Source organism: Nipponia nippon, unplaced genomic scaffold (assembly GCF_047370975.1).
Source record: "Nipponia nippon isolate SJK-2023a ecotype South Korea unplaced genomic scaffold, ASM4737097v1 scaffold_12, whole genome shotgun sequence".
In the NCBI taxonomy this organism is placed as follows: Eukaryota; Metazoa; Chordata; class Aves; order Pelecaniformes; family Threskiornithidae; genus Nipponia; species Nipponia nippon.
The window spans coordinates 17,088,561-17,110,092 of NW_028262313.1; the positions used below are offsets into that span (position 1 = coordinate 17,088,561).

At 64.2% G+C, this 21,532-nt stretch overlaps 3 protein-coding genes across 5 annotated transcripts; 2 read left to right on the forward strand and 1 right to left on the reverse strand.

Moving 5' to 3' along the window:
* Positions 1–1,897: 1,897 nt before the first annotated feature.
* XKRX (XK related X-linked) lies at positions 1,898–7,248 on the forward strand. Its single transcript, XM_009465382.2, has 3 exons — positions 1,898–2,242; positions 4,371–4,630; positions 6,123–7,248. Exons 1-3 carry the CDS (start codon positions 1,950–1,952, stop codon positions 6,866–6,868), a joined length of 1,299 nt encoding a protein of 432 aa, XP_009463657.2. The 5' UTR covers positions 1,898–1,949; the 3' UTR covers positions 6,869–7,248.
* Positions 7,071–13,502, forward strand: NOX1 (NADPH oxidase 1). The gene is made up of 13 exons (XM_087749079.1): positions 7,071–7,178; positions 9,497–9,592; positions 10,028–10,138; positions 10,247–10,331; positions 10,411–10,556; positions 10,635–10,816; positions 11,039–11,177; positions 11,283–11,375; positions 11,545–11,780; positions 11,861–12,023; positions 12,149–12,295; positions 12,503–12,627; positions 12,826–13,502. The coding sequence occupies exons 1-13, from the start codon at positions 7,071–7,073 to the stop codon at positions 12,950–12,952; spliced, it is 1,758 nt and encodes a 585-aa protein (XP_087605205.1). The 3' UTR covers positions 12,953–13,502.
* Positions 13,503–13,952: 450 nt separating this feature from the next.
* CSTF2 (cleavage stimulation factor subunit 2) lies at positions 13,953–21,520 on the reverse strand. Of its 3 annotated transcripts, XM_087749080.1 has the most exons (15): positions 21,400–21,520; positions 21,172–21,250; positions 19,946–20,115; positions 19,516–19,652; positions 19,279–19,398; positions 19,024–19,179; positions 18,772–18,895; positions 18,356–18,418; positions 16,989–17,048; positions 16,233–16,374; positions 15,716–15,867; positions 15,139–15,416; positions 14,566–14,691; positions 14,280–14,405; positions 13,953–14,148 (listed from the first exon to the last, which is right to left on the reverse strand). In XM_087749080.1, exons 1-14 carry the CDS (start codon positions 21,455–21,457, stop codon positions 14,283–14,285), a joined length of 1,788 nt encoding a protein of 595 aa, XP_087605206.1. In that variant the 5' UTR covers positions 21,458–21,520; the 3' UTR covers positions 13,953–14,148; positions 14,280–14,282. The 3 variants fall into 3 exon arrangements, with proteins under 3 accessions (XP_087605206.1, XP_087605207.1, XP_087605208.1); XM_087749081.1 differs by lacking the exon at positions 16,989–17,048; XM_087749082.1 differs by lacking the exons at positions 15,716–15,867; positions 16,233–16,374; positions 16,989–17,048.
* Between the last annotated feature and the right edge of the window lie 12 nt (positions 21,521–21,532).

Here is a 21,532-nt window from a genome sequence, read left to right on the forward strand (position 1 = left end):
TTATTCCCAGCTCTGCCGCTGATAAGCCCAATAGCCCTGGTAACGCTTCCAGCCCGGTAAAATGAGGGAAAGCGGGGTTTGGGGGGAGGGTCATGCTTTTAGCTTGTGCAGGGCCAGGCAAGCAGTGGACACAGCGTCCCTGCCATTAGCGTGGGCACCTCCTTGCGAGCTGGCCTGGCTGCCAAGGGATGAACAGCGAGTGCCTTTTAAAAGTTACCTAAGACTTCCCAGTCTGCCTAAACCAGGGAAAATTGGCCGACCTCAAACACTCCTTGCCTTGTCCCACCTCTCGCAGCCAGCCGACGTGTGCCCAGGCTGGACCGAGTAACCTGGCAGGCAGCGTGCGCTCGGGTGCATCGCCACGCTGGCAGCTGCCTGCGCTCACACCGCTGCCCGCGGGGGAAAGGCAGGCAGGGCTGGCGCAGGGGGCCACGGCGTGTGCCGGGCAGAGCAGGGAGCCCCTCGGCCATCAATGTGGGGAGCAGCCCAGACAGCCTTGTGTTCCCACCGCTGCACGGGTGACCGAGGTGTGGAGCTGAGCTGGCCTCCCTGGGCCTGGACCGCAGGTGGGACAGGCAGGAGGGGACGTGGGGATGAGCAGCAGGCTCAGCGGTCTGAGGTCTGGCTCTGTCAGCGAGTCCCTATATCCCATCACCTTGAAGGTGGGTCCTTGAAGGCGATGGGAAAAGCACCCTGCTGCTCAGCTGTAGGCCAAGGTGGTCTTCACTACCTCCTGCCCAGGTGCAGGACCATCCAGGATGCAGGAGCCACATCTCCCCCGTAACGTCCTACCCAAATCCTGAGGCCTGCACACACACACCAGCCACCCGCCGGACCTGAAGGGGTGCCCCTGCCACAGCTCGGCTTGCGAGATACCAAAATGCTCCCTGCCTTGGCAACATCCTGCCTCCCACACGCTGCCCCACAACGCACAGGGCCACGGGCTGGTGGCTGCCCTGGCCCAGCCCCATGCACCCTTCCCTGGGGCTGGAGCTCGGGGTCAGCCCCGGGAGCTGGGGTGCTAGTGGGTGCAGGCAGCACTCTGGCAGATGGCTGGTAAAAGCCAGAGGCCTGGCTGTGGGCAGGGCTGGCACCCCCACTGGCATCCCCTCCTGTCCCACAGCGGGACCCCACTGTCCCTGGGGCTGCCTGACACCTGCCCCGTGGGGGGACCCCCAGGTAGCTGCACCTTGGGGTGCTGGTAGCTGCCAGGGCCCAGTTGAGCCAGGACTTCGTGGAGGGGTCCTAGGGAGGACCCCAGAGGCTTGGGGGCACACAGGGGGCTGGCATGGGGGCTGGCAGGGATACGGCTGGGGGAGCAGGCAGTCCCAGGGTGGATGCTGCAGGGGGGTCCTGGGCTGGCAGGGGGGTCCTCGGGTGTGGGCCCTGGCCATGTTGGGGGTGTTGGGTTCCCGGCAGAGATGGGAAGTCCTGGGGCGGAGAGACCTGGCCAAAGATGGGGGTGTTGGGGCAGGGGTGAAGGCGGGGGGTGCTGGGGCGGGGGGCTCCTCACCTGCTGGGGACCTAGGCACAGCAGTGGGGGGGGGGGGCTCCCAGGGCAAGGGGGTGGCGGGCACGGCGGGGGGACCCCGGGATGGAGGGTCGGGGCCCGGCGGGGTGTCCCGCCCCTGTACCCGTCGGGGCGGGCCCGGAGCGCTGCCGGTGCGGCCCGCCCCCGCCGCGCCGCGGCTCGGCTCGGCTGGGCTCGGCTCGGCTGGGCTGGGCTCGGCTGGGCTGGGCACGGCCGGGCTGGGCACGGCTCGGCTGGGCTGGGCACGGCTGCGCTCGGCGGGGCCGGGCCAGGGCTGCCCGTCGGGGAGCCGTGCGGCGGGATCGCCCCGCCCCGCCCCGCCCCGCAGCGCGGCTCCTCTCTCCGCTGCAGCCCGGGATGGCGCCGCGGCGGGGCTGAGCCGCCGGGCCGGGCCGGGCCGGGCCGGGCCGGGGCCGGGATGGACGGCCCGAGCGGGGGCTGCCCGCCCGCCGCCGCCCCGTCGCGGGCGAAGCTGCCGCTCGGCATCGTCTTCTCGACGGCGCTCTTCTGCGGGGAGGGGGCGGCGGCCGCCGTCCTCTGCCTCTCCTACGGCCACTCCGACGACCGCTTCTGGCTGGCGCTCACCGTCTTCTTCGTCCTCTGCCCCTCCGTCCTGGTGCAGCTCACCCTCATCTTCGTGCACCGCGACCTCAGCCGCGACCGCCCCCTCGTCCTGCTGATGCACCTCCTCCAGCTCGGGCCCATCATCAGGTGAGCGGGGCAGGGACGCGGGGACCCCCGGCGGGGAGGCGGGCACCGGGTGGGAGCCGGGGCCGGGCAGGGTGGGCTGCTGCGGGCACCGGCTGTCAGCAGAAATCCGTCCGTGCGGCGTGCCCAGAGCTGCTCCTGCCGGCTCTCCGGCCCCCTCCTCCCCGGGGACGCTGCTGCTCCGGGGTCTTCTGCTCGGCCACCCCTCCCCAGCGAGGCTGCCGTCCTGCCGGGGGGCTGCTGCCTGCTCCCCTGCCTGCCGGACCCCTGCTCTGGGCAGGACTCGGCTCTGCCAGCCTGTTGCGTTTCAGCTGCTGAAAAAGGTTTTTCGCACGGTTGCTTTCTGCAGCCAACGTTTCCATCTGCCTTTGGGTTTTGCCATCGTCTTGCTCAGGCTGGGAGCACAGATGCTGGGGTGCTTGAGGGAGAATAGGAACAGGGGTTCTGTCCCCTGGAAAAGGTCCCCGGGCCTGGGACAGGGAGGGGTTGTGGGACACGGAGGAGAGGAGCTGGGTGCAGGAGCGGGGCTGGCATGGGAACTGGGGGGCTGCCGGACCCTGCCAGGGAGAGGAGGGCGAGGGGGTGGATGTTGCACAAGCTGGAGAGATGCTGATCTGTCACTCCTTGGGAATGCTGCGGTGCCTCCTTGGGCTGCCGTCACCCCGGCCATCCCGCTCGGCAAGAGCGCACAGGGGGTGCAGCGAGCGGCATGGCAGAGCCGCCATCTCCGCAGGGCTCCTTCCCCGAGGGCACACCAGCAGCCACACTACAAGGCGCGCCATAACCGCAGAGCTGCAAAAACACCATGGCCTGCACCACGCTTCCTCCGTCACCGGAAACAAGCAGGGTGCCGGGGGTGTCCTCGTCACTGCGGTTCGTCTTCAGAGGCGGCTGGGGAGCCTCACCTCGGTGCTGCCAGCTCTTGGAAGGGCTGCGGGTCCACCTCAGCCTGCGCTGGCCCGCAGGCGTTGTCGCAGCTCTCACCACACCGACCGCAGCTGTCTGAGACGGTTGCGATGGTGCTTGGCCGCTTGCAAGTGTCAGCCAGAGCTCCTTGGGGGGGGGCTGCTTCATTCGGCTCCTCGGGCTGGAGATGGAGCCCAGCCTGTTGGGAAGGTCTGGCAGGGCACCGGCAGCCAGCTGGGACTGCCCTTGAAGCCAGGCCTTTTGGATGAAACCGTTTTCCCATTAGAGTTTGCAATGAGCCATGAGCGCTGGCCTGATCTGGCAAGAGAATTTATCCAAAAAAACTCATTCCATTTGGTTCTCAAACAGAGCTACTGCTGCCGTCCTAATGAACACTCATAAATAATTACGTCTTGTTGGTCCCAGAGCCAGCTCGTCCCCGGGCGGGAGCCAAGCCTGTCGGATGGGTCCTCCCCTGCTGACAGCCTCTGGCCCACGCACGCCCACCTGCATGGCTGTGTGCGGAGGGGCTGGGGGTCCCGCCGGCCTTGCAGTGGGGAGCAGCGTGGGAGAAAGCCGCCTCCCCTGCCCGCACGTTCGCGTGCCCCGCGGGGAGGGGGCTGCGGAAGCCCTGTCTTATCTGCCCATGTCACAGCCGGCTTCACCCTGCGCTCCCCTTCCTGCTGTCCCCACCAAGAAGGAAGCGTAGAAGGCTTCTGCTCAAGAGGAGAGATCAAAGACAATATCAGAAAGTTTCTCTTGCTTCTGCTTAAAGGAAGAGATGCATTTTTGCCAGTGGGGAAAACAGAGCCTGAGGGCGATTAACCCCTTCCTGTAGCTCTAGCTCCCAGCAGGGCTGAAGTTTCCATACCCTGGATGCTGCACCTCTTGCAGCAGTTGTTGCACCATCGCTGGGGCAGTTGTTGTCCCCCTGCCCCACACGCTTCACCCTGAGCGCCGGAGCAGAGGAGCAGCCACCGGACATCCCCATGGTCCTGGTCTGACCCTGCCCTCATCCTGACATCCCAGGATCCTGCCCTCATCCTGACATCCCAGGGCCAGGGACTGCCTGCAGCACTGCTGAACAGTTGCCCAAATCGGTTGGGCTGTGCCTGGCAGGAACAGGGTCCGGCTGGCACCGGACGAGGAGGGGCTGGAGGTGCAGGGAGCGGGGCCGGGGGGCATCAGGGAGGCTGGCGGGGTGATGGCTGCCCCGTCCCCACAGGTGCATGGAGGCCCTGGTGGTGTACTGCTGGTCGGGGAAGGAGGAGGAGCCCTATGTCACCATCACCCGCAAGCGGCGGCTGCGGCAGGGCTACGAGGTGGAGATGGAGCAGGAGGTGGGCCACTCGGTGCGCCGGCTAGCCACGCACCGCAACGCCTTCAAGCGCATGGCGGTCATCCAGGCCTTCCTGGGCTCCACCCCGCAGCTCACCCTCCAGCTCTACATCAGCGTCCTGGAGAAGTACGTCCCCGCCGCCCGAGGTAAGGGTGCCCGGCACCTGGGCTCCGTGCAGGCAGGACCCCGCCATGTGCCGGTGTGGCATCTGAACGAAGCTCTGGGGAGTTGCTGGGGGCACAGCTGCCACCGGACTCCCCTAAATGTGGAGCACAACCCGCAGAGGTTGAGCACTTGTCTGTCCCCTGGTTTGCTTTTCCCACGCCCAGCGCTCTGCTTTCCAGCTTGGAGTGAGGCTGGGGAGAGTGGGAAGAGCTTGCTGTGACTGAGGCGCCAGGCTCTGCTCCCAGCCCTGGTGCTTGCAGACGTCTGCCCTGTGGAGCCGTGCCATCCACCCGGTGCCCTGTCCCGTAAAGATCCCATAAAGATGTCGTGCCCCTGCCCCAGGCTGCTCCAATCTCCATTAGTTATTGGGTTTTTCGGGCTAGCTATGGGCTCTGGCTTCCCCGTGCTCCCTCCATTAGATCTGTTTCTGCGCCTTTCCCCACAGCCGGAGCTCCCAGCCCAGCGCTCCCACTCCCAGGCTCCCTTGACTGCTCCCAGGGTGTTGATGTGCGCAGAGGCTGGATGTGCCGGAGCAAGCTTTAAACTCCCACTTCAGTGTGCTACCGAGCCGGGCGCGCAGGAGTGCTCTTGCACCTTTCTGATTGTAGCGCCCGGTGAAGGAGCTGCCCTCGCCAGCCCTCTCCCAGCTGTGCTGGGAGCCCAGGCCTTGCCCTCGGTGCCCACGGCAGGCGCGTGGAAAGGGGAACATGGGAGATGCCCCACAGAAACCCCCTCCTTGGCCATGGCCCCCTGTGAGGGCGTTTTGAGGAGTAGGAGCAGCAGAGGCTGGAGGACGAGCCCAGCGCTCCTCCAGCAGCAGATGAGGGAAGCAAATCCCGGTTGACAAGTTTTGGGTGATTCCCTCGCAGCTCGGGTGTCTCAGCTCAGCTTCACAGTTCACCGCTGCTGCCAGCATGATGTGACTGGGACCAGCTGCATGCTTCCCTTTTTCTCCCTCATGGTTTTCCTGGCTGCACTGAATGCGAGCAGCCTCTGGTGTTCCCTGTGAATGACCTTGGCTTTGCAGCCCTCGGGTGCTCCCGGGGTGAGTGGTGGGCTACGGTGGTGCAGCTCTTGGCCCAGGTGAGGGTGGAGGGACTTTTGCAGCACAGACCATGCCCCACTCTCCCTTGAGCAGCGTTTCTTGCACAGGGCAGGGGTGTTGGCACCTGGTTCAAGGCCAGGAACAGCCCCAGTTTGGCAAAGGCTTCTGGTTTATTGATGTAGGGAGAAAATCTGGGAGCAGAGCCTCCTGCTGCCTGCAGTGCTCCCCCACAGCCACCCCATCGTGGGGTCTGTCGCCACCAGCCACGAGCTGTCCCAGCAGTGCTCCTGCTGCAAGCCCCGGTGCTTGACACCCTGCACGTTGCACCCAGAGTTGGCACCCTATGCTCTGCACCCAGGGCAGCAGGGAGGCTGGCACACAGCCCAGTCCCCAGCATTGCCTGACTCCCCTGCCCTCTCCCTCTGCAGCCGTCCTCATGGGCATCTGCCTGGTGTCGGTCACCTACGGGGCGCTCGTCTGCAATATCCTGGCCATCCAGGTCAAGTACGATGACTACAAGGTCCAGCTGCGTCCGCTGGCCTTCCTCTGCATTGTGCTCTGGCGCAGCCTGGAGATCTCCACCCGCGTGGCCGTCCTTGTGCTCTTCAGCACCGTCTTCAAGCACTGGATCATCCCCATCGCCCTGGCCAACCTGCTGGTGGTCTTCTTCTTGCCCTGGGTGCAGTTCTGGCGGAGCGGCACCCGCCTGCCCGACAACATCGAGAAGAACTTCAGCCGGGTGGGCACGGTGGTGGTGCTCTGTGCCTTCACCCTCCTCTATGCCAGCATCAACATGTTCTGCTGGTCGGCCGTGCAGCTCAAGCTGGCCGACCGGGACCTCATTGACAAGTCGCAGAACTGGGGCCGCCTGGCCGTGTACTACGTGGCCCGGCTGGCGGAGAACACGGCCCTCGTCATCCTCTGGTACTTCTTCAAGACGGACGTCTACGAGAACATCTGCACCCCACTGCTGGTGGTGCAGCTGCTTCTCGGCTACTGCCTGGGCATCTACTTCATGCTCCTCTTCTTCCAGTACCTGCACCCCTGCCGCCAGCTCTTCCGGCACAACGTCGCCGACTTCCTGCACTGCGTCTGCTGCCGCCGGCACACGCCGGGGACCCCCCTGCGCCTCCAGGCGCCCCACGAGCCCGGCGTGAGGCACAGCATCGTCTGAGGCACGGCCAGCACCCGGCTCCTCCAGCCGGCTACAGACACGGGGACGGGCAGCGCCAGGCTGCGCCGGCAGCCGGAGGGGGCTCGCGGCACAAGCCGTGCCAGAGGCAGGTGCTCCCTGGCCTTGCGGTGGCAGCGGGTCCCAGTGCGTCCCCACAGTGGCAGGGGGACAGGAGCGTGCCCACCTGCCCAGGACCACGCGCATGGACACGAAGGACTTACGGGGTGCCCAAACCATCTGCCACTGCAAGCCAGCTGCCGTGCGGTGCACAGCCCTTGGGGTGCCCCAACACCCTCGACCACCCACTACGGTACATATGGTGACCTTGGGGCCACGGGTGCCGGCGGGACTGTTTCAAGCAGTAAAGAAACTTTGCTGTGGCTGCGCGTCTGGGTGCTGGCAGGCGGGCGGTGACTCAGGCGGAGGGTGGGGACCGTCCCGCCGGGGCTGGCATGGCTGTGCACACCCGCTGCCCACGTAGCCCTCGCACTCGTGGGCACCGAGCCAGGGCTGTGCCGGCAGGAAGCGGGGATGTGGGGAGCCCCGCCATGGAGCTGATAAGGTGCAGGAGCATGGCGGGACGGAGGCCAGCCTCATCCTGCGCCTCCGTGAGCATGGCCCTGGCTGCAGGCCAGGACCAACCCGGCACGCCAGCAAGGAGCAATCCTGCCCAACCTGTTCCTCCAGGCAGGAGGCCCTGGTAACGGCTGCTGTTCCCAGCAGGAGCAGTGGGTGCCGCAGCGCTGGGCACCGCGGAGCTCGAGAGCCTGCAGCGGAGGGCAGGCAGGACAGGAAGGGTGGCTGGCACAGCGATGGTGATGCTGATGGGACCCAGGGACCTCCCTCCCCCCCAGAAACCATTTTTGGGGTCAGCTCAGTTTGGAGGGTCCTGGGTGCCAGGCTGAGGGTTCTGAGCACCCCAGGGTGCCCACGGAGGTGCAGCACTGCTGGTGCTCAGGCACTGGGTGCTCAAATCTTAACTCACCTTCCCTGGGGTGGATCTCCGGGCTGGATCCTGGCACCGGCGCAGTGCCATGCCCCTGGGATGCATCTCTGCCCTTGGTGGTTTTCTTGTCAAATGGGCAGCGGGGGCTGGCGAGGGATGCCAGGGATGGGCACATCTGCTGAGCTGGGCACAGGATGGACCCTCTGCAACTTCCTTCCACCAGGAAATTCCTACCTTAAAAAAATACCAGTTTTGTCCCCAAATTTTGCAAAAAACTGAGAGGAGCAGCCCGGTGCCCTGCAGTACCTGGCCATGGGGCTGCGGGGGACCCCTCGGTGGGGGGCCATGCCCGGCCGGCGCAGGGGGCTGGTTTCGGGGCTGGCCGATGTGATGAGTCCTGCCTTCCTGGAAGGTGGCCTTTGAAACCGCCCAACATTTCCTCAAAGGCTTCTCGGGGGAAAGTCCCCACGGTGCCGTTCCCAAAGTCCCCACTGTGCCGTTCCCACAGCCGGGGCTGCCACACCGCCTGCCGCCTCCATAAAACTGCGGGCAGGCAGCGGCAGGCAGCGGCAGGTAGCGGCAGGTAGCGGCAGGCGCGGGCAGGCGGGCACGGGGACATCGCACCATGGGCAACTGGCTGGTCAACCACTGGTTCTCGGCCACAGTCCTGGTGAGTGTGTGGGGCTGGGGGGCTCATCCACTGGGCAGGGCTGGGGGGATGCAGGGGGCTATGGGGGGCACGGTGTGGGCATGGCGCCGGGGGGCTCATGGGGGAAATGGGGGCTGGCGGGCTCTCCTGGGGCTGGGCTGCAGGGAGGGACAAGCATCCCCCTCTGCTCAGCCAACCTGCAAAGCCAGGGGAGGGATGGGGTTCGGAAAACTTAAGGAAAACACAACTCAAAGGAAATGGGGGGGTCCCACTGCAAAACTTAAAAATGCTGCTGCTTTGCCTGGCCACTTTGGCCGGGAGCCTCCCATGTGCCTCTTCTCCCCTCCTGATCGCAGGAGGCTCCTGTGAGAGCCCACACCAGAGGGACGAGCTGCCGGTGCCGTGCCGCAGCATCGCTGGTGTAAGAGGGCTTGCCCAGCCGGCAGCGCGCCAGCTGCTCAGTGCTGTGTGAGGAGCTGCAAATGCATGGGAAAATGGGGGTTTGCAGAAAGTTGGGTTATTTTCATTTTTTAAATTACTTTAAAAAAAAAAAAAATCAAGGCAGAGTGGTCTTGGGAGCTCTGCAAAAAATTGATGGCTGTGAGAGGGGCCAGTGCGGGGTGCAGCAGCATGAGGCAGGGGACGGCAGTGTGGTAGGGCTGGGTGAGCCAGCTCCCTGCAAAATTTCCCGACTCCCAACATCTTCCCCAGACAGCCCCGCTCAGCCCCAGCCACTCTCCGGGTCTGCCCTCCTGCCGTGCAGGCGTTGCCTGCGCCGGCCTTTCCTCCTTCCTCATGCGTGTGTGGGTGATGCACGGGGCCGTGGGTGACAAGACAGTTATTTTGCAAGACTCCCACACCTCTCCCCACCTTTGGCCCCGTGTCCCGGCCCAGTGCGCGCTGCCGCAGCTGATGAGGAAGCAGGAGGGGACGCGCTGTCCTGGTGCCCTCCGGCTGCACCCACACCCGAGTGCTGCAGGGTGAGGGGGTCCCGGGCCAGGGTCCCTCATGAGGCCATGGCTTTCCCCTGCAGGCAGCCTGGCTGGGCATCAACATCTTCCTCTTCACGTACTACTTTCTGTTCTTCGACCGGGACGAGCGGTACTTCTACACCAGGGCCATCCTCGGGGTAAGGTGCTCCCCTGAGGCACATGTGCCCTTCGGAGCCCTCCTGCAGTGGGGTGGGGGCTGCAGCACCCTGTGCCCCTTCTTGTCCTGTCCTCTTCCAGCCCGCCATCGCTCTGTCCCTGTCCCCAGCCTGGCATTCCTCCATGCTGGTCCCCATCTTGGTCCCTGTCCTGCCCCAGCCCAGCATCACCCCCTGCCAGTTCCCCTCCTCTCCTGGCTCAGCATCACCCCCTCCCAGTCCCCAGTTCAGCATTGCTCCTTCCCAGTACCCAGTTCAGCATCACTCAGTCCCAGCTCAGCATTGCTTAGCCCCATCCTGTCCCACTCCTGGCACAGCACCACACTGGGCAGAGCGGTGGGGGGCAGCATGGCTGCAGGCAGACGTACCCCATCTGCAGCACAGAACAGCGGTGCTCACCCCTTCCCCTCTCCCCAGTCCGCCTTGGCGTGGGCACGAGCATCAGCCAAGTGCCTCAACTTCAACAGCATGCTGATCCTGCTGCCCGTCTGCCGCAACCTCCTCTCCTTCCTCCGCGGGACCTGCTCGGTGAGTGCCCAGCGGTGGCACGGCCAGCGCGGCCATCCCCATCCCATCACCATCCCCATCCCATCTCCATCCCCATCCCTGCCCTGATGCCGCCGCCTCTCCCCGCAGTGCTGCAGGCGGACGCTGCGCAAGCAGCTGGACCACAACCTCACCTTCCACAAGCTGGTGGCCTACACGCTGGCCCTGCTCACAGGTATCGCTCCGTACTGGGCTTGGGGGCACGGTGGGGATGAGGAGGCAGGCAGGTGTGTGACTGCCTGTCCCCTGCCCAGCCGTGCACACCATTGCTCACCTCTTCAACCTGGAGCGCTACAACCACAGCCAACAAGCCACCGACGGCAGCCTCGCCGCTGTCCTCTCCAAGATACACCTGCAGAGCAGAGACAAGTGGCTGAACCCCATCCACTCCAACCAGACGGTGAGCACCAGCCCCAGCATCCAGCCCCCTGCCACCGACAGTCCCCTGCCCCCCTAACCCATCCTGCCACCCCTGCAGACCGTTGAGTACGTGGCCTTCACCACCATCCCGGGGCTGACGGGGGTCATCATCACGCTGGCGCTCATCCTCATGGTCACATCCTCCACCGAGTTCATCCGCAGGAACTACTTTGAGGTCTTCTGGTACACGCACCACCTCTTCCTCATCTACTTCGCCGGCCTCGTCATCCACGGCATCGCGTAAGGCTCATTGCGGCTCCCCAAGGGCAGGACAGCGAGGGGCAGCGGCCACAGAGCCCCCGGTGGGGCAGCCCTGCCTGTGCAGCCCCGGAGAGGGTCCAGCGGGGCTGTGGGCTCCCCGTTCCCAGGGCTGGCTAGCCCAGCCAGCCTCACGCAGAGCGGCTGAGCCCCAGCCGGGGGGGCAGGAGCCAGCCCCCGGGCTCACCCCTCGCCTCCCCGCAGAGGGCTGGTGCGCGGGCAGACGGAGGAGAGCATGGAGGAGGTGCACCCCCATCGCTGCGCCCACTACCTCGTGCACAAGGATGAGGACTGCAGCCACGACTGCTGCAAAGTCCCTGAGTTCGGGAGCATCCCCGCTGAGGTAGGGCAGCGGCGGGACGGCTGTGGGGGGAGAAGCTCTTCCCTTGCCCTTGGGATGCTCCAGCCCTGGCCCTCCCCAACCCTTTGCTCTCCTCCATTCCCGCAGTCCTGGAAGTGGGTTCTGGCCCCCGTCCTCCTCTACATCTTTGAACGGATCCTCCGGATCTGGCGTGCGCAGCAGAAGGTGGTTGTCACCAAGGTGGGTGGTGCGGGAGCCTGTGCCTACCGCCAGCTCCTTCCCTCGCAGCCACCGGTGCTGCAGCTCCTTGCCAGGGTGGCCGCGGGGAGGTGGGCAGGGGCCGCTGCCAAAGGCCCTTGCCCAGGGACAGGAGCCAGGCTGGGCGCTGAGCCCTGCCCCTGCCCCGCAGGTGGTCATGCACCCTGCCCGCGTGCTGGAGCTGCAGATGCAGAAGAAGGGCTTCCGCATGGAGGTGGGGCAGTACATCTTCGTCAACTGCCCCGCCATCTCCCTGCTGGAGTGGCACCCCTTCACCCTCACCTCGGCACCCGAGGAGGACTTCTTCTCCATCCACATCCGTGCGGCCGGTGACTGGACGGAGCGTCTCATCGACACCTTCCAGCAGCAGAAGCCGGAGATGCCCAGGTAGGCTGGGGAACACCCGAATGGACCATCCCGGGGATTTGGGGAGGCCGCACCTCTTACCCATGCCCTCCCCCGGCCAGGATCGAGGTGGATGGCCCCTTCGGCACGGCCAGCGAAGACGTGTTCCAGTACGAGGTGGCCATGCTGGTGGGAGCGGGCATTGGCGTCACCCCCTTCGCCTCCATCCTGAAGTCCATCTGGTACAAGTTCCAGCAGGCTGACCAGACCCTCAAGACCAAGAAGGTATGGGGTGTCCCATGGGAGCAGCCGTGGTTTTCTCCATGCTGGGCTTCCCAGTCCTTGACATTGCGTCCTTCCACCCCTCTGGCTCCACTCCACCTTGAGCAACCTTTCTCCCCGCATCCCAGATCTATTTCTACTGGCTCTGCCGGGACACGGGAGCCTTCGCCTGGTTCAACGACCTGCTTGCCTCGCTGGAGCAGAAGATGGCCGAGTCGGGCAAGGCAGACTTTCTCACCTACCGTCTCTTCCTCACTGGCTGGGACACCAGCATTGTGAGTCGACCACGGGCAGGCGTGACTGCAAGGGGGGACACGGGGTGGCCGAGCCAGGCAGGAGAGGCAGGGCAAGCACTTCAACGGCTTGTAGGCAGAAGGTCCGGGAGTGGTGTTTGGTGGCCATCAGAGATGGATGCTCCTCTGTGGTGAGGAGGTAGGCTCGTGGGTGGTGGCCGGGGTCCTCACCCTCCCTGCTCTGCCCAGGCCAACAACGTGGCACTCCGCTTCGACACCGCTACGGACACGGTGACGGGCCTCAGGCACAAAACCATTTTTGGGCGACCCATGTGGAACAACGAGTTTGCGGCGGTGGCTGCAGCCCACCCCAGGTGAGAACGGGGCAGGAGGTTCAGGGTGCCAGAACTGGGAGGAACCCCCTCCTCCCCAGCACCCAGCGCTGGGCTGGGCAGCACTGGTTTTGGGAGGGGCGTGCTTATCCCCTGCAGGTTGCAGGGACCCCAAAAAGCACTTACATCACTTTTCCCTGAGCCGCCCGCCCGGTGCCAACGTCCCCGTGCCATGTGCAGGTCAGTGGTCGGCGTGTTCCTCTGCGGGCCGGGGGCCTTGGCAAAGAGCCTGCAGAAGTCTTGCCACCAGCACTCCAGCCTGGACCCCAGGAAGGTCCAATTCTACTTCAACAAGGAGAACTTCTAAGTGGCAGCCAGGCTGGGACCCCAGCGGACAGGGGACCCTGCCAGTCTTGCCTCAACCCCAGAGCGAGTCGACGTGGCTGGGGATAAGCATGCGCTGAAGAGTGTGAGCACAGAATCCAGGCAAGACACGGCACGGTATTCCTTCTCCACAAGAAACTCTTAGGTTCAGAGACTGCTGCCTTCTCAACCTGGTCTACAAGGCGTCCCTATGGTGGGACCGGGCCGGCAGCTCCGCCCGGCCCCCCGTCGGGAAACCAGAGGGAGATCCTGCGATGGTGCCGCGGGAAGCAGCGGGAAGGCCCAGCAGGCTGGGCAGAACCACAGGATGGCAATGGGATGGGAGAGGGGCGCGCCGAGCAGGCACTGGGGGCCAAACGTGCCCCTCTGGGTTTCAACAGTCCTTTGCGTAAAAGGGTAAATTAAACGTGCTTTCCTTTGCAATAAGAGTCTCCATGGTGACTCAGTCCGTGCAGGTGCGAAGGGGGCCCGCTCTCTGCCCCCTTGTAGGGCTGCAATAAAAAAGCTGGTTCCCAGCAAACCCTCTGGGTCAGGTGCTCCTCCTCCGTGGGGGCTCGCTGCCACCACCCGGAGCCGGCCCGCACAGCCCACCAGGCCCGCACCAGCGCGCAGGCCGACTTCAAATGCAGCTCATGCAAAGGCAACAAATTCTGCTCACGCATATGCAGAGAAGAGGGGAAAACCACCCTCCCCGAGCAGGCCGGCGTGGTAAGCGATACAGCAATTGGATACGGAGCCGTTCCCGCCTGGTCAGCAGGGATAGAAAGCCGAGCTCCCCGTCCTGTGCTTCCCTTACACCCCTCTGAACAGCCGGGAACAGCATGGCATGGAAAATCCCATGACTAGATCTTGCCCTGGTGCTGGGGAGAAGGAAGGAGGCGAATGGTTTGTACTAGCCTGGAGCCAGGCCAGACTCTTCCCAGAACCCAACAGTCCCACTCTGGCCGCCACGAGGGACCAAACAAGGCAGCCGGAGACACGGCTTTACTCAAACCCTCCTCCCACTTTATTTCAAACATCATAAAATATACACACAGAAGACAGGATGAACGGGAAGGGAAAACGTCTGGGGGGGAGGAGAAATCTCTCCCAAAACGCAGCATCAGCTCAGAGAGCAACGGGAAGCAGCTGCCACAGAGCGTTGCCTCTGTCCAGGTGGACAGCATCTCCACCGCGCGCCTGCGAGAAGGAAGGGGAGGAGAGTGAGCCCCGGCATGGAGAGAAAAAGCAGAGTACAGCCCCATCCTAAGCAGCTCTCCGATTTACTGACGGGGAGCAGGCACGGCCCGAGGCTGGGTTAAGGAGATCACCTGTCAGGGTGCCCCCGTGGACTTCTGGATTTGCTCCTTCAGAATAAGGATGCTCTGCCGTTGCTCTGGGGGCAGCATGGCGATCTGGTCCGCTGTCAGCTGCAGAACCTGCATGATCAGGGCTGCCTGTGGGGAGAGGGGGAATCAGAGACGTGCCCTGCCAGAGCAGCCACAGGTTACCGGCAGCCACGGGTTACCAGAGCCAGGAAGGGGCTGTCCCCGCCGCAGTAAGGCGCGGAGGAAGTGCTGCTCCCGGTGTCTCACCCTTTCCCTTTTGTCCTCTCACCTTCTCGTGATCCTGGGGAGTGACCTGGCTCTGTCCAGGGCTAAAGCCTCCGGGCTGACCAGCTCCTTGGACCCCTGCCCCAGGAATGCCTCCTCCCTGCATGCCTGCCCCTGCCATGTTAGGAACCTGCGGGCACAAGAGAGGGGGTAAGGACCAAGGGGTCTCTGGACCCAGCCATACAAATACAGAAACGTAAAGCAGATGATCAGATGGATCCCATCATCCCACAGCCAGCCTGAAGATGACCAAGCATGAAGAGACAGGCTACCATGCATTTTACGTGCTCTCCTCTCCCTCCAACTCCTGCACTCTTTCCTGCACATCAGGAAGAGGTGGAGAGAGGCCCGAGCCTCCTCTCATCCCCAGCAGATGGGCAGTGCCTGGGCAGATGGGATGGATGCCCCAAACCCCTCAGAGAGCCACTGACCCAGGCCTTGTGGTTCCTGGAGGTGCCGCTCTGCAGGACGCCTGCCCCTCCCTAGCTGCTGCAGGACACCATCACAGCCTGCACTCAGACCCAATCTACAAGACACCACCGGTGCCCTACCAGCCCAGCAGAGACACTGTACATACCTGCCGGGGCCCCTGCGGGCCACTGGCTCCCATGTTAAGTGGCCCAGGACCCTGTATCCCACCAGGCATGGGGCCACGTGGATTGGGACCCGGCCCTCGAGGCTCCAGGCCCCGGGGCTCCATGACCCTGGCCTCCATGGCCCTAGCTTCCAGCACTCGTGGCTCCAGGACCCGCGGCTCCAGGCCTCGTGCCTCCAGGGCTCTCGCCTCCATCACCCGGGGCTCCAGCCCTCGCGGCTCCAATCCTCGTGGCTCCAGCCCTCGGGGATCTCTTCCGACTGCAGGGGAAAGACAAGGCAAGCTGTTGAAGGGAGCAGTACCACAGGGAGCGTGGGAGCGAGCCCGCTGCCTCCTTTGCCTGGGGGTGAGCAAATGCCTGGAAGGTGCAGAGCTGGGGGCAGAGGGGACATGCCTCGAGGAAGTCCCTTGCCCCGTGGGACTGTCCCTCCTTGCCCTGGGGCCAGTTGCTTCACTGCCCAAACCCCCTTCCTACGCCTCGTGTCGGGGCAGCGGGCTCCACTCTGACTTCTTGTCTGTCCGCTTTACGCCACCCGCTATTTCATGCCCCCTCTCTCACCTCGAGCATCCATCAAAGGCCCCCGCGGCTCTCCCATCAGTGGTCGGGGTTCTCCCATGGGTCCCCCCCTCATCTCATGGGGGGGGCCACGGCTGTCATGACCAGGCATATGGTGCATAGGGGCTCCCTGGTGGGGCGGCCCAAGGTAACCTCTGACGCAGAGAGACGAGGAGAGCAAAGCAGGAGGAGGAGAAAAAGCGAGAGAGTGTGAATCAGACGCTGGCTTGGCAAGGTCTGGGCAGAGCGCTGGGATCATCCCCGAAGCCGGCCGCAGGGGAGGAGGGCGAGGCTGGCACAGGGACGGGTGCTGTCGGCCCCATGCCACAGGGCTGCTGCCATCACCCCGGGGATGTCCCGTCCCCGGGGAAACGGGCCAGCCCCCGCGGTCGGCAGCACACAGGCCTCCAACCAGGCAGCGGTGACTCCCGGAAGGCTGGTGCCATCCCTGTCCTCAGCGAGAGGTCACCCTTGGGCAGGGGACAGTGCCAAGGGCTCCTCTCCTTCCCTCTCCCCTCACCTGGGCTCCACTTCTCCAGTGACTGAGAGCAGGGTCCCTCCGCGAGGGTCATTCGGGGCATCTCCCAAAAGGCCTCGGGGCGGCGGGCCACTAGCAGGTAGAGGTCCACGCTGCATAGGGGCCCTCGGGTCTGGCATGGGCACTGCCAGGGAGACACACAAGAGCTCGTGAGGATCTGCATGACCAGTGCCGTGCTGAGACTGTCCCCCAGTGCTCTCCGGCCTGGGGTGCGGGGCGGCCTTGCTGCTCCCCGGCGCGCAGGCGGGTGAGCCGTGCTGACCGCCGGGGCAGCAGCCCCTCACACAAGGCCGGAGCGCACCGAAGCCCCTTCCCTGGCTGCTGATTTTATCCCTCTCTTCCCCTCTCTGGCTCTACCTCAGGCTCCTTACAGCACCAGGTGGCCAAACCAAGCGTGGATGCCCCCGTGGCGATCTCTAGGAGCATGGGCATCAACACCCTGCCAACGTGGGGCCAGGAGCAAAGCAAGACCTGGAAGGCTCCTGGTAGCGAGGTGTCAAAGGGGGCTGGATCCTAGGCAAAGGCCCTCTCCAAGCAGGCTCTCCTTTTCCACTGGTGCACAGCGCTAGCCTGTTCTCTCCTGAGGCCCTGGAGAAAACCCTGCTTCCTCCTAACCCTGCCAGGCTACACAGAGTGATGCACCAGTCCCCGGCCCTGAGCACAGCAGGATGAAAGCTGCTCTCTGCACACTCCACAACGAGCTCCACGGGAGGAGGGAGCTGGCGGGTGCTGGGATACCTTGAACGCGTTCGATAGACGCAGGCCTGGCAGGTCCCACGGGCGAGAGCTGCAGGTTCCCTGGGCAAGCAGCAGGAAAAGAGGGAGAAGAGCAGACACGTAAATAGTGTATGCACACATGCACTCAGCCTTGGGGACAGCGCTGCCTGCAGGATCACCTCCGCTCCCTGAAGTCCCCCGGAAAACCTACGGAGAAGATGCTGCCTGCTGCAGGTCTGGCTTTATCAACCTCTTCCATTAATGCCACCTCTGCCACCACAGGCGTGAGAGCCAGCTTGGCACGGCCCTTCCCTCACTCACTGCGTGAACGTGCGGGGCAGGAGGACGTCCTGCCGAGAGAATCGGCATTCTCTGGGGCCATGCTGCGCCCCAGAACACACAGCCAGTCAGCTTCTCCTTCTGCTCCTGCCCACAGCTTCCCACGGCACTCCCCAGTGCCAGCTTTCTGTCTGCTCTCCGAAACCTTCTGGGTACCAGCGAAGGTGCCAAGAACTGCCAGGTTGCTCTCAGGAAGATGGTGCCCCCCCCCAAAGAAAATGAGAGTCAGCTTCTCCTAAGATACCTAAGGCTGGCGGATCTCAGAACAAGTTTGCCACGTTCCCGAAACAAGGCCTACGATACAAGTCAAGACAACAGGGGTGTCAGCTATGTGCCTTATTACTGGGAGAACAGGAATGCTTTGGTTGTGCTACCGCTGGCGCATGACTTGACGGGGCAGCCACACAACATGTGAACCATATGGAATCTGGCTCCGGGGCTGGGCCGTACAGACCGTGCCTGCGGAGGGAGAGCCAAGCAATCGCTCACCGGGAAATTCCCTGCCAAGCCTCGCACTCACTGTCGCAAGCAAAAGCAAAGGCCCAGCTCCCTCTGCCGGGCACGGCGCAGGGAGCGCTGGGAGACACAGGCAGACGCGGCGGCAGCACAAGCTGCTTCCCAGCACCCAGGCAGCGAAGGAGCAGGACAGGGACCAGAGAAGAGCAAGCTCTGCCCACCTGCTCAAGCACAGGGACAGACGCGGGCTCACAGAGAGATGGAAAACACAGGCACGTCCCGCTCGGTGGGGCTCTGCGGGGACTGGCGGCTCTCCTGGCTTCCAGGGCACATCTGCACAACACGGTGCAGGACAAGCTGGGAGCAAACTGGTGCGTGCCCTGGGAACAGGAGAGCCGCTGCCACAGCCTTGCGCCTAAGCAAACAAACCCGGGCACAGCCCAGCGCTGCGGGAGCCGCCCCGGATCCAGGTACGGCAAGGCTGCAGGGAGCTGGCAGGGGCTCTTGGCGCAGCACCGCTCAGCACCCGTGGCCTGGGCCCCCGCTGGAGCGAGGCTCACATAATGCACAGCACTAACCCATGTCTGTTTTACCTTGTCCGCGCTCCAAGGGGACAGGCCCTCCTCCCGGCATCCCAACCTGCGGCTGCATCCCACCTGCGAGGGAACAGGCAGAGATCAGATCCCTCCCCAGCCGGCCCTGCACCACTAACAGCTTCCTCAGGCCCCAAATACCTCCCCCCTCCCAGCTCCTGGGGGAGCATCCAAAGGTTTATTTTCTCGGCGCTGGCTCCTCACAGAGATAAGGTTTATTTTCTTGGTGTTGGCTCCCCACGGAAATAAGTTGACTTTCTGAACCGCCACTGGCAGCAGCCACAACCACAGCATGCAGTATGGGACTACGTGCGCTCCCACGGGGCGAAGCCCTCTGGTTAAGGGGAAGGGAGAGGGGGGCTGTCTGCAGGACTCGTGTGCCCAGGGCACCGTTCAGCCAAAACCCACGCACTCACCTCCTGGAGCCATGGGGCCAGGGCCCGGGCCCTGCACAGGGGCTGCCATCTGTCCTGGGGCCGGCACTCCTCCCTGCATGGGCGGCTGCATCAGAGGAGGAGCACCGTTTACGTGCATCCCACCCTACCCAGGAGAGAAACCGGACCTCAGGGAAGCCCCATCACCCAGGCACGCGCGCCCCAGCTGGGAGAGCTGGAGCTGGCAATGCCCATCTCTCCCCCCCACGGCACTTGCATCGCTTAGGCTCTTACTATGGGCTGTGGCTGGGACGAGGGGGTGTTCTGCGGGTTCAGCTGGGCGTTTGGCCCTGGCCCAGGCCCCGGTCCCGGTCCAGGGCCCGGCCCTGGCACTGGCTGCTGGTTGCCTGGGATCAGAGGAGGAACGCTGGTCTGGCGATGCAGGATTTTCTAGGGGCAGAAGGAGAAAGGAGTTCTCTTCCACTCCCCCTCCACAACAGGCTGCCACCGATACCCTACCGACCCTGGACGAGGCAGCAAGGGACAAACCAGTGCGATCTCCGGGTCGACGATCCTCATGACCACCTGGGCCTGCAGCAGGGCGTAAGCCAGCTGGGGGTTCTGGAGCAGCATGTTCCTGGCTTCCTGCGGGCTGTTCTGGACACACAACTGAGAAGACACAGGCAGATCAGAGCTCTGGCAAGGCATGACAGGGGCTGTGAGGGCACGGGCAGCGGTGGTAGAAGCTGTGCTCACGCAGAGAGCGCAGCCCTCCGCTTCGCTCACCTTCATCTGCTTCATCAGCTCAAACATCTGCTCGGGCGGCAGGCTGGCCACTGCCCGGCTGATGGACTCGGGGGCATCTTCAGGGTTAACAGGGTCCCCATAGGGTGACTCTATGATGGGTGCACCTGTGCCCAAGCCTGCAACAGAGTTTGTGACCTTGTACGGGAATGTAAACTGGCCGTTTCTAATGGGGTCATCAGAAGGGAAGCACCACGCCATTACGGGGAAAGGGAGGCAGTGAAAACAGGGAGAGAAAACACAGCTGAGCCCACACATCCCTCAGCAAAACTAACTTGCTACATCTCTCAGAGCAGGTCAGCTCCGCGAGGTCTCCACCTCGCCAGCCTCGCAGCAAAGGCACGCTTTGTAACGCTGAAAAGGCCAGGCCCAGCACAACATCAGTGCGTTCTCCATCACAAGATTCACTCACTCTTCAGCTCCTCCTTGTTCTTCTCGCTGGCCGCGTTGTCGACGCGCAGGGCCCTCCCACTGAACTCTCGCCCGTTCAGGTTCCGCATGGCACTAAGGGCCGTCTCCTGGTCTTGGTACTCACAGAAGCCATAGCCCTTCGGCTTTCCCGTCTCCCTGTCATACACCAGCCTGTGCAGCGAGGAATCATAGAATCGTTTAGATTGGAAAAGACCTTTAAGATCATCAAGTCCAACCGCTAACGCAGCACTGCCGAGCCTGCCACCAAACCATGTCCCTAAGCACCACGTCTACCCGTCTCTTAAATACCCCCAGGGATGGGGACTCAACCACTTCCCTGGGCAGCCTGTGCCAGGGCCTGACTACTCTTTCAGTGAAGAAATTCTTCCTAATATCCAACCTAAACCTCCCCTGGCGCAGCTTGAGGCCATTTCCTCTCATCCTATCGCTTGTTACTTGGGAGAAGAGACTGACCCCCACCTCGCTACAGCCTCCTTTCAGGCAGTTGTAGAAAACGATAAGGTCTCCCCTGAGCATCCTTTTCTCCAGGCTGAACAACCCCAGCTCCCTCAGCCGCTCCTCACAAGACTTGTGCTCCAGACCCTTCCCCAGCTTCACCAGAGGAGGAGAGAACCACCACCGCTGAGGGCGGTGTGGGCATGGAGCAGTGTGCGGCGCCCACAGCTCCCCAGCGCTCGGGAGGGGGCTATCGTGAGAAGCTAGAGTGAAGGCACCGGGGTCAGGTCAAGGCACGCAACAGCCGGCCCTAAGCCAGAGCCAAAATCCCTCCTGGTTCCAGGCCGACAGGTGTTCCCAGAGCTCTGGTGTCCAGGAAGGCCACCAGCGCGAGTGCTGTGCTCCTCATCACCCCACGAAGGCAGGTCCTGGGGGCACAGGACTGGCCTGGCTGCTCCTGGAGCTCCGAAGCCCTCAAGCGAGAGCTCTCTGAAGCCTGGTGCCAAGCCAGGAAACCAGCCCTGCAGAGCCGCTGGGGTGGGAGCGCTCTGCGCTCCCGGCTCTCTGCGCACTGCCCGGCCAGGACCTGAGGACTTACCTGCCCCAGCTCCACGCCGCAGCAGGGCAGCTGCCTCCAGCCCGGAGCAGCCTGCCCGCCTTCACGCTGCGGGCTGGGGGCCGTTACGCTCCACATCCCTCGGGGCGGGATCTGCCCGCGATGCCCGGGGAAGCAGAGAGGGGAGGCCGCGGGAGGCCGGCAGCCGTTCTCACCTAAAGCTGACCACAGGCCCGACCTCTGAGAAAATGTCCTTCAGCTGCTCCTCTGTGGCTTCGTACGGGATGTTCCCCACTGTGGAAGAGAGACGGCGGCCGCCGGTCAGCGCCGAGGCCGAGGGCTGCGCGGACACCGGCCCCGAACGGCGGGGAAGGCTCGGCCGGCCCGCCCGCCCTCATCCCTGTCCCCGTCTCTGTCTCTGTCTCTGTCCCCGCGGCGCTCACCGAAGACGGAGCGCAGGGAGCGGTCCACAGCGGGGTCCCGCACCGACAGCCCCGCCATCCCGCCGCCCGGGCCTGGCGCCGCTTCCGGTCCCGCACCCCACACCGTCCCCCCGCTTCCGCTTCCGTCCGCGCC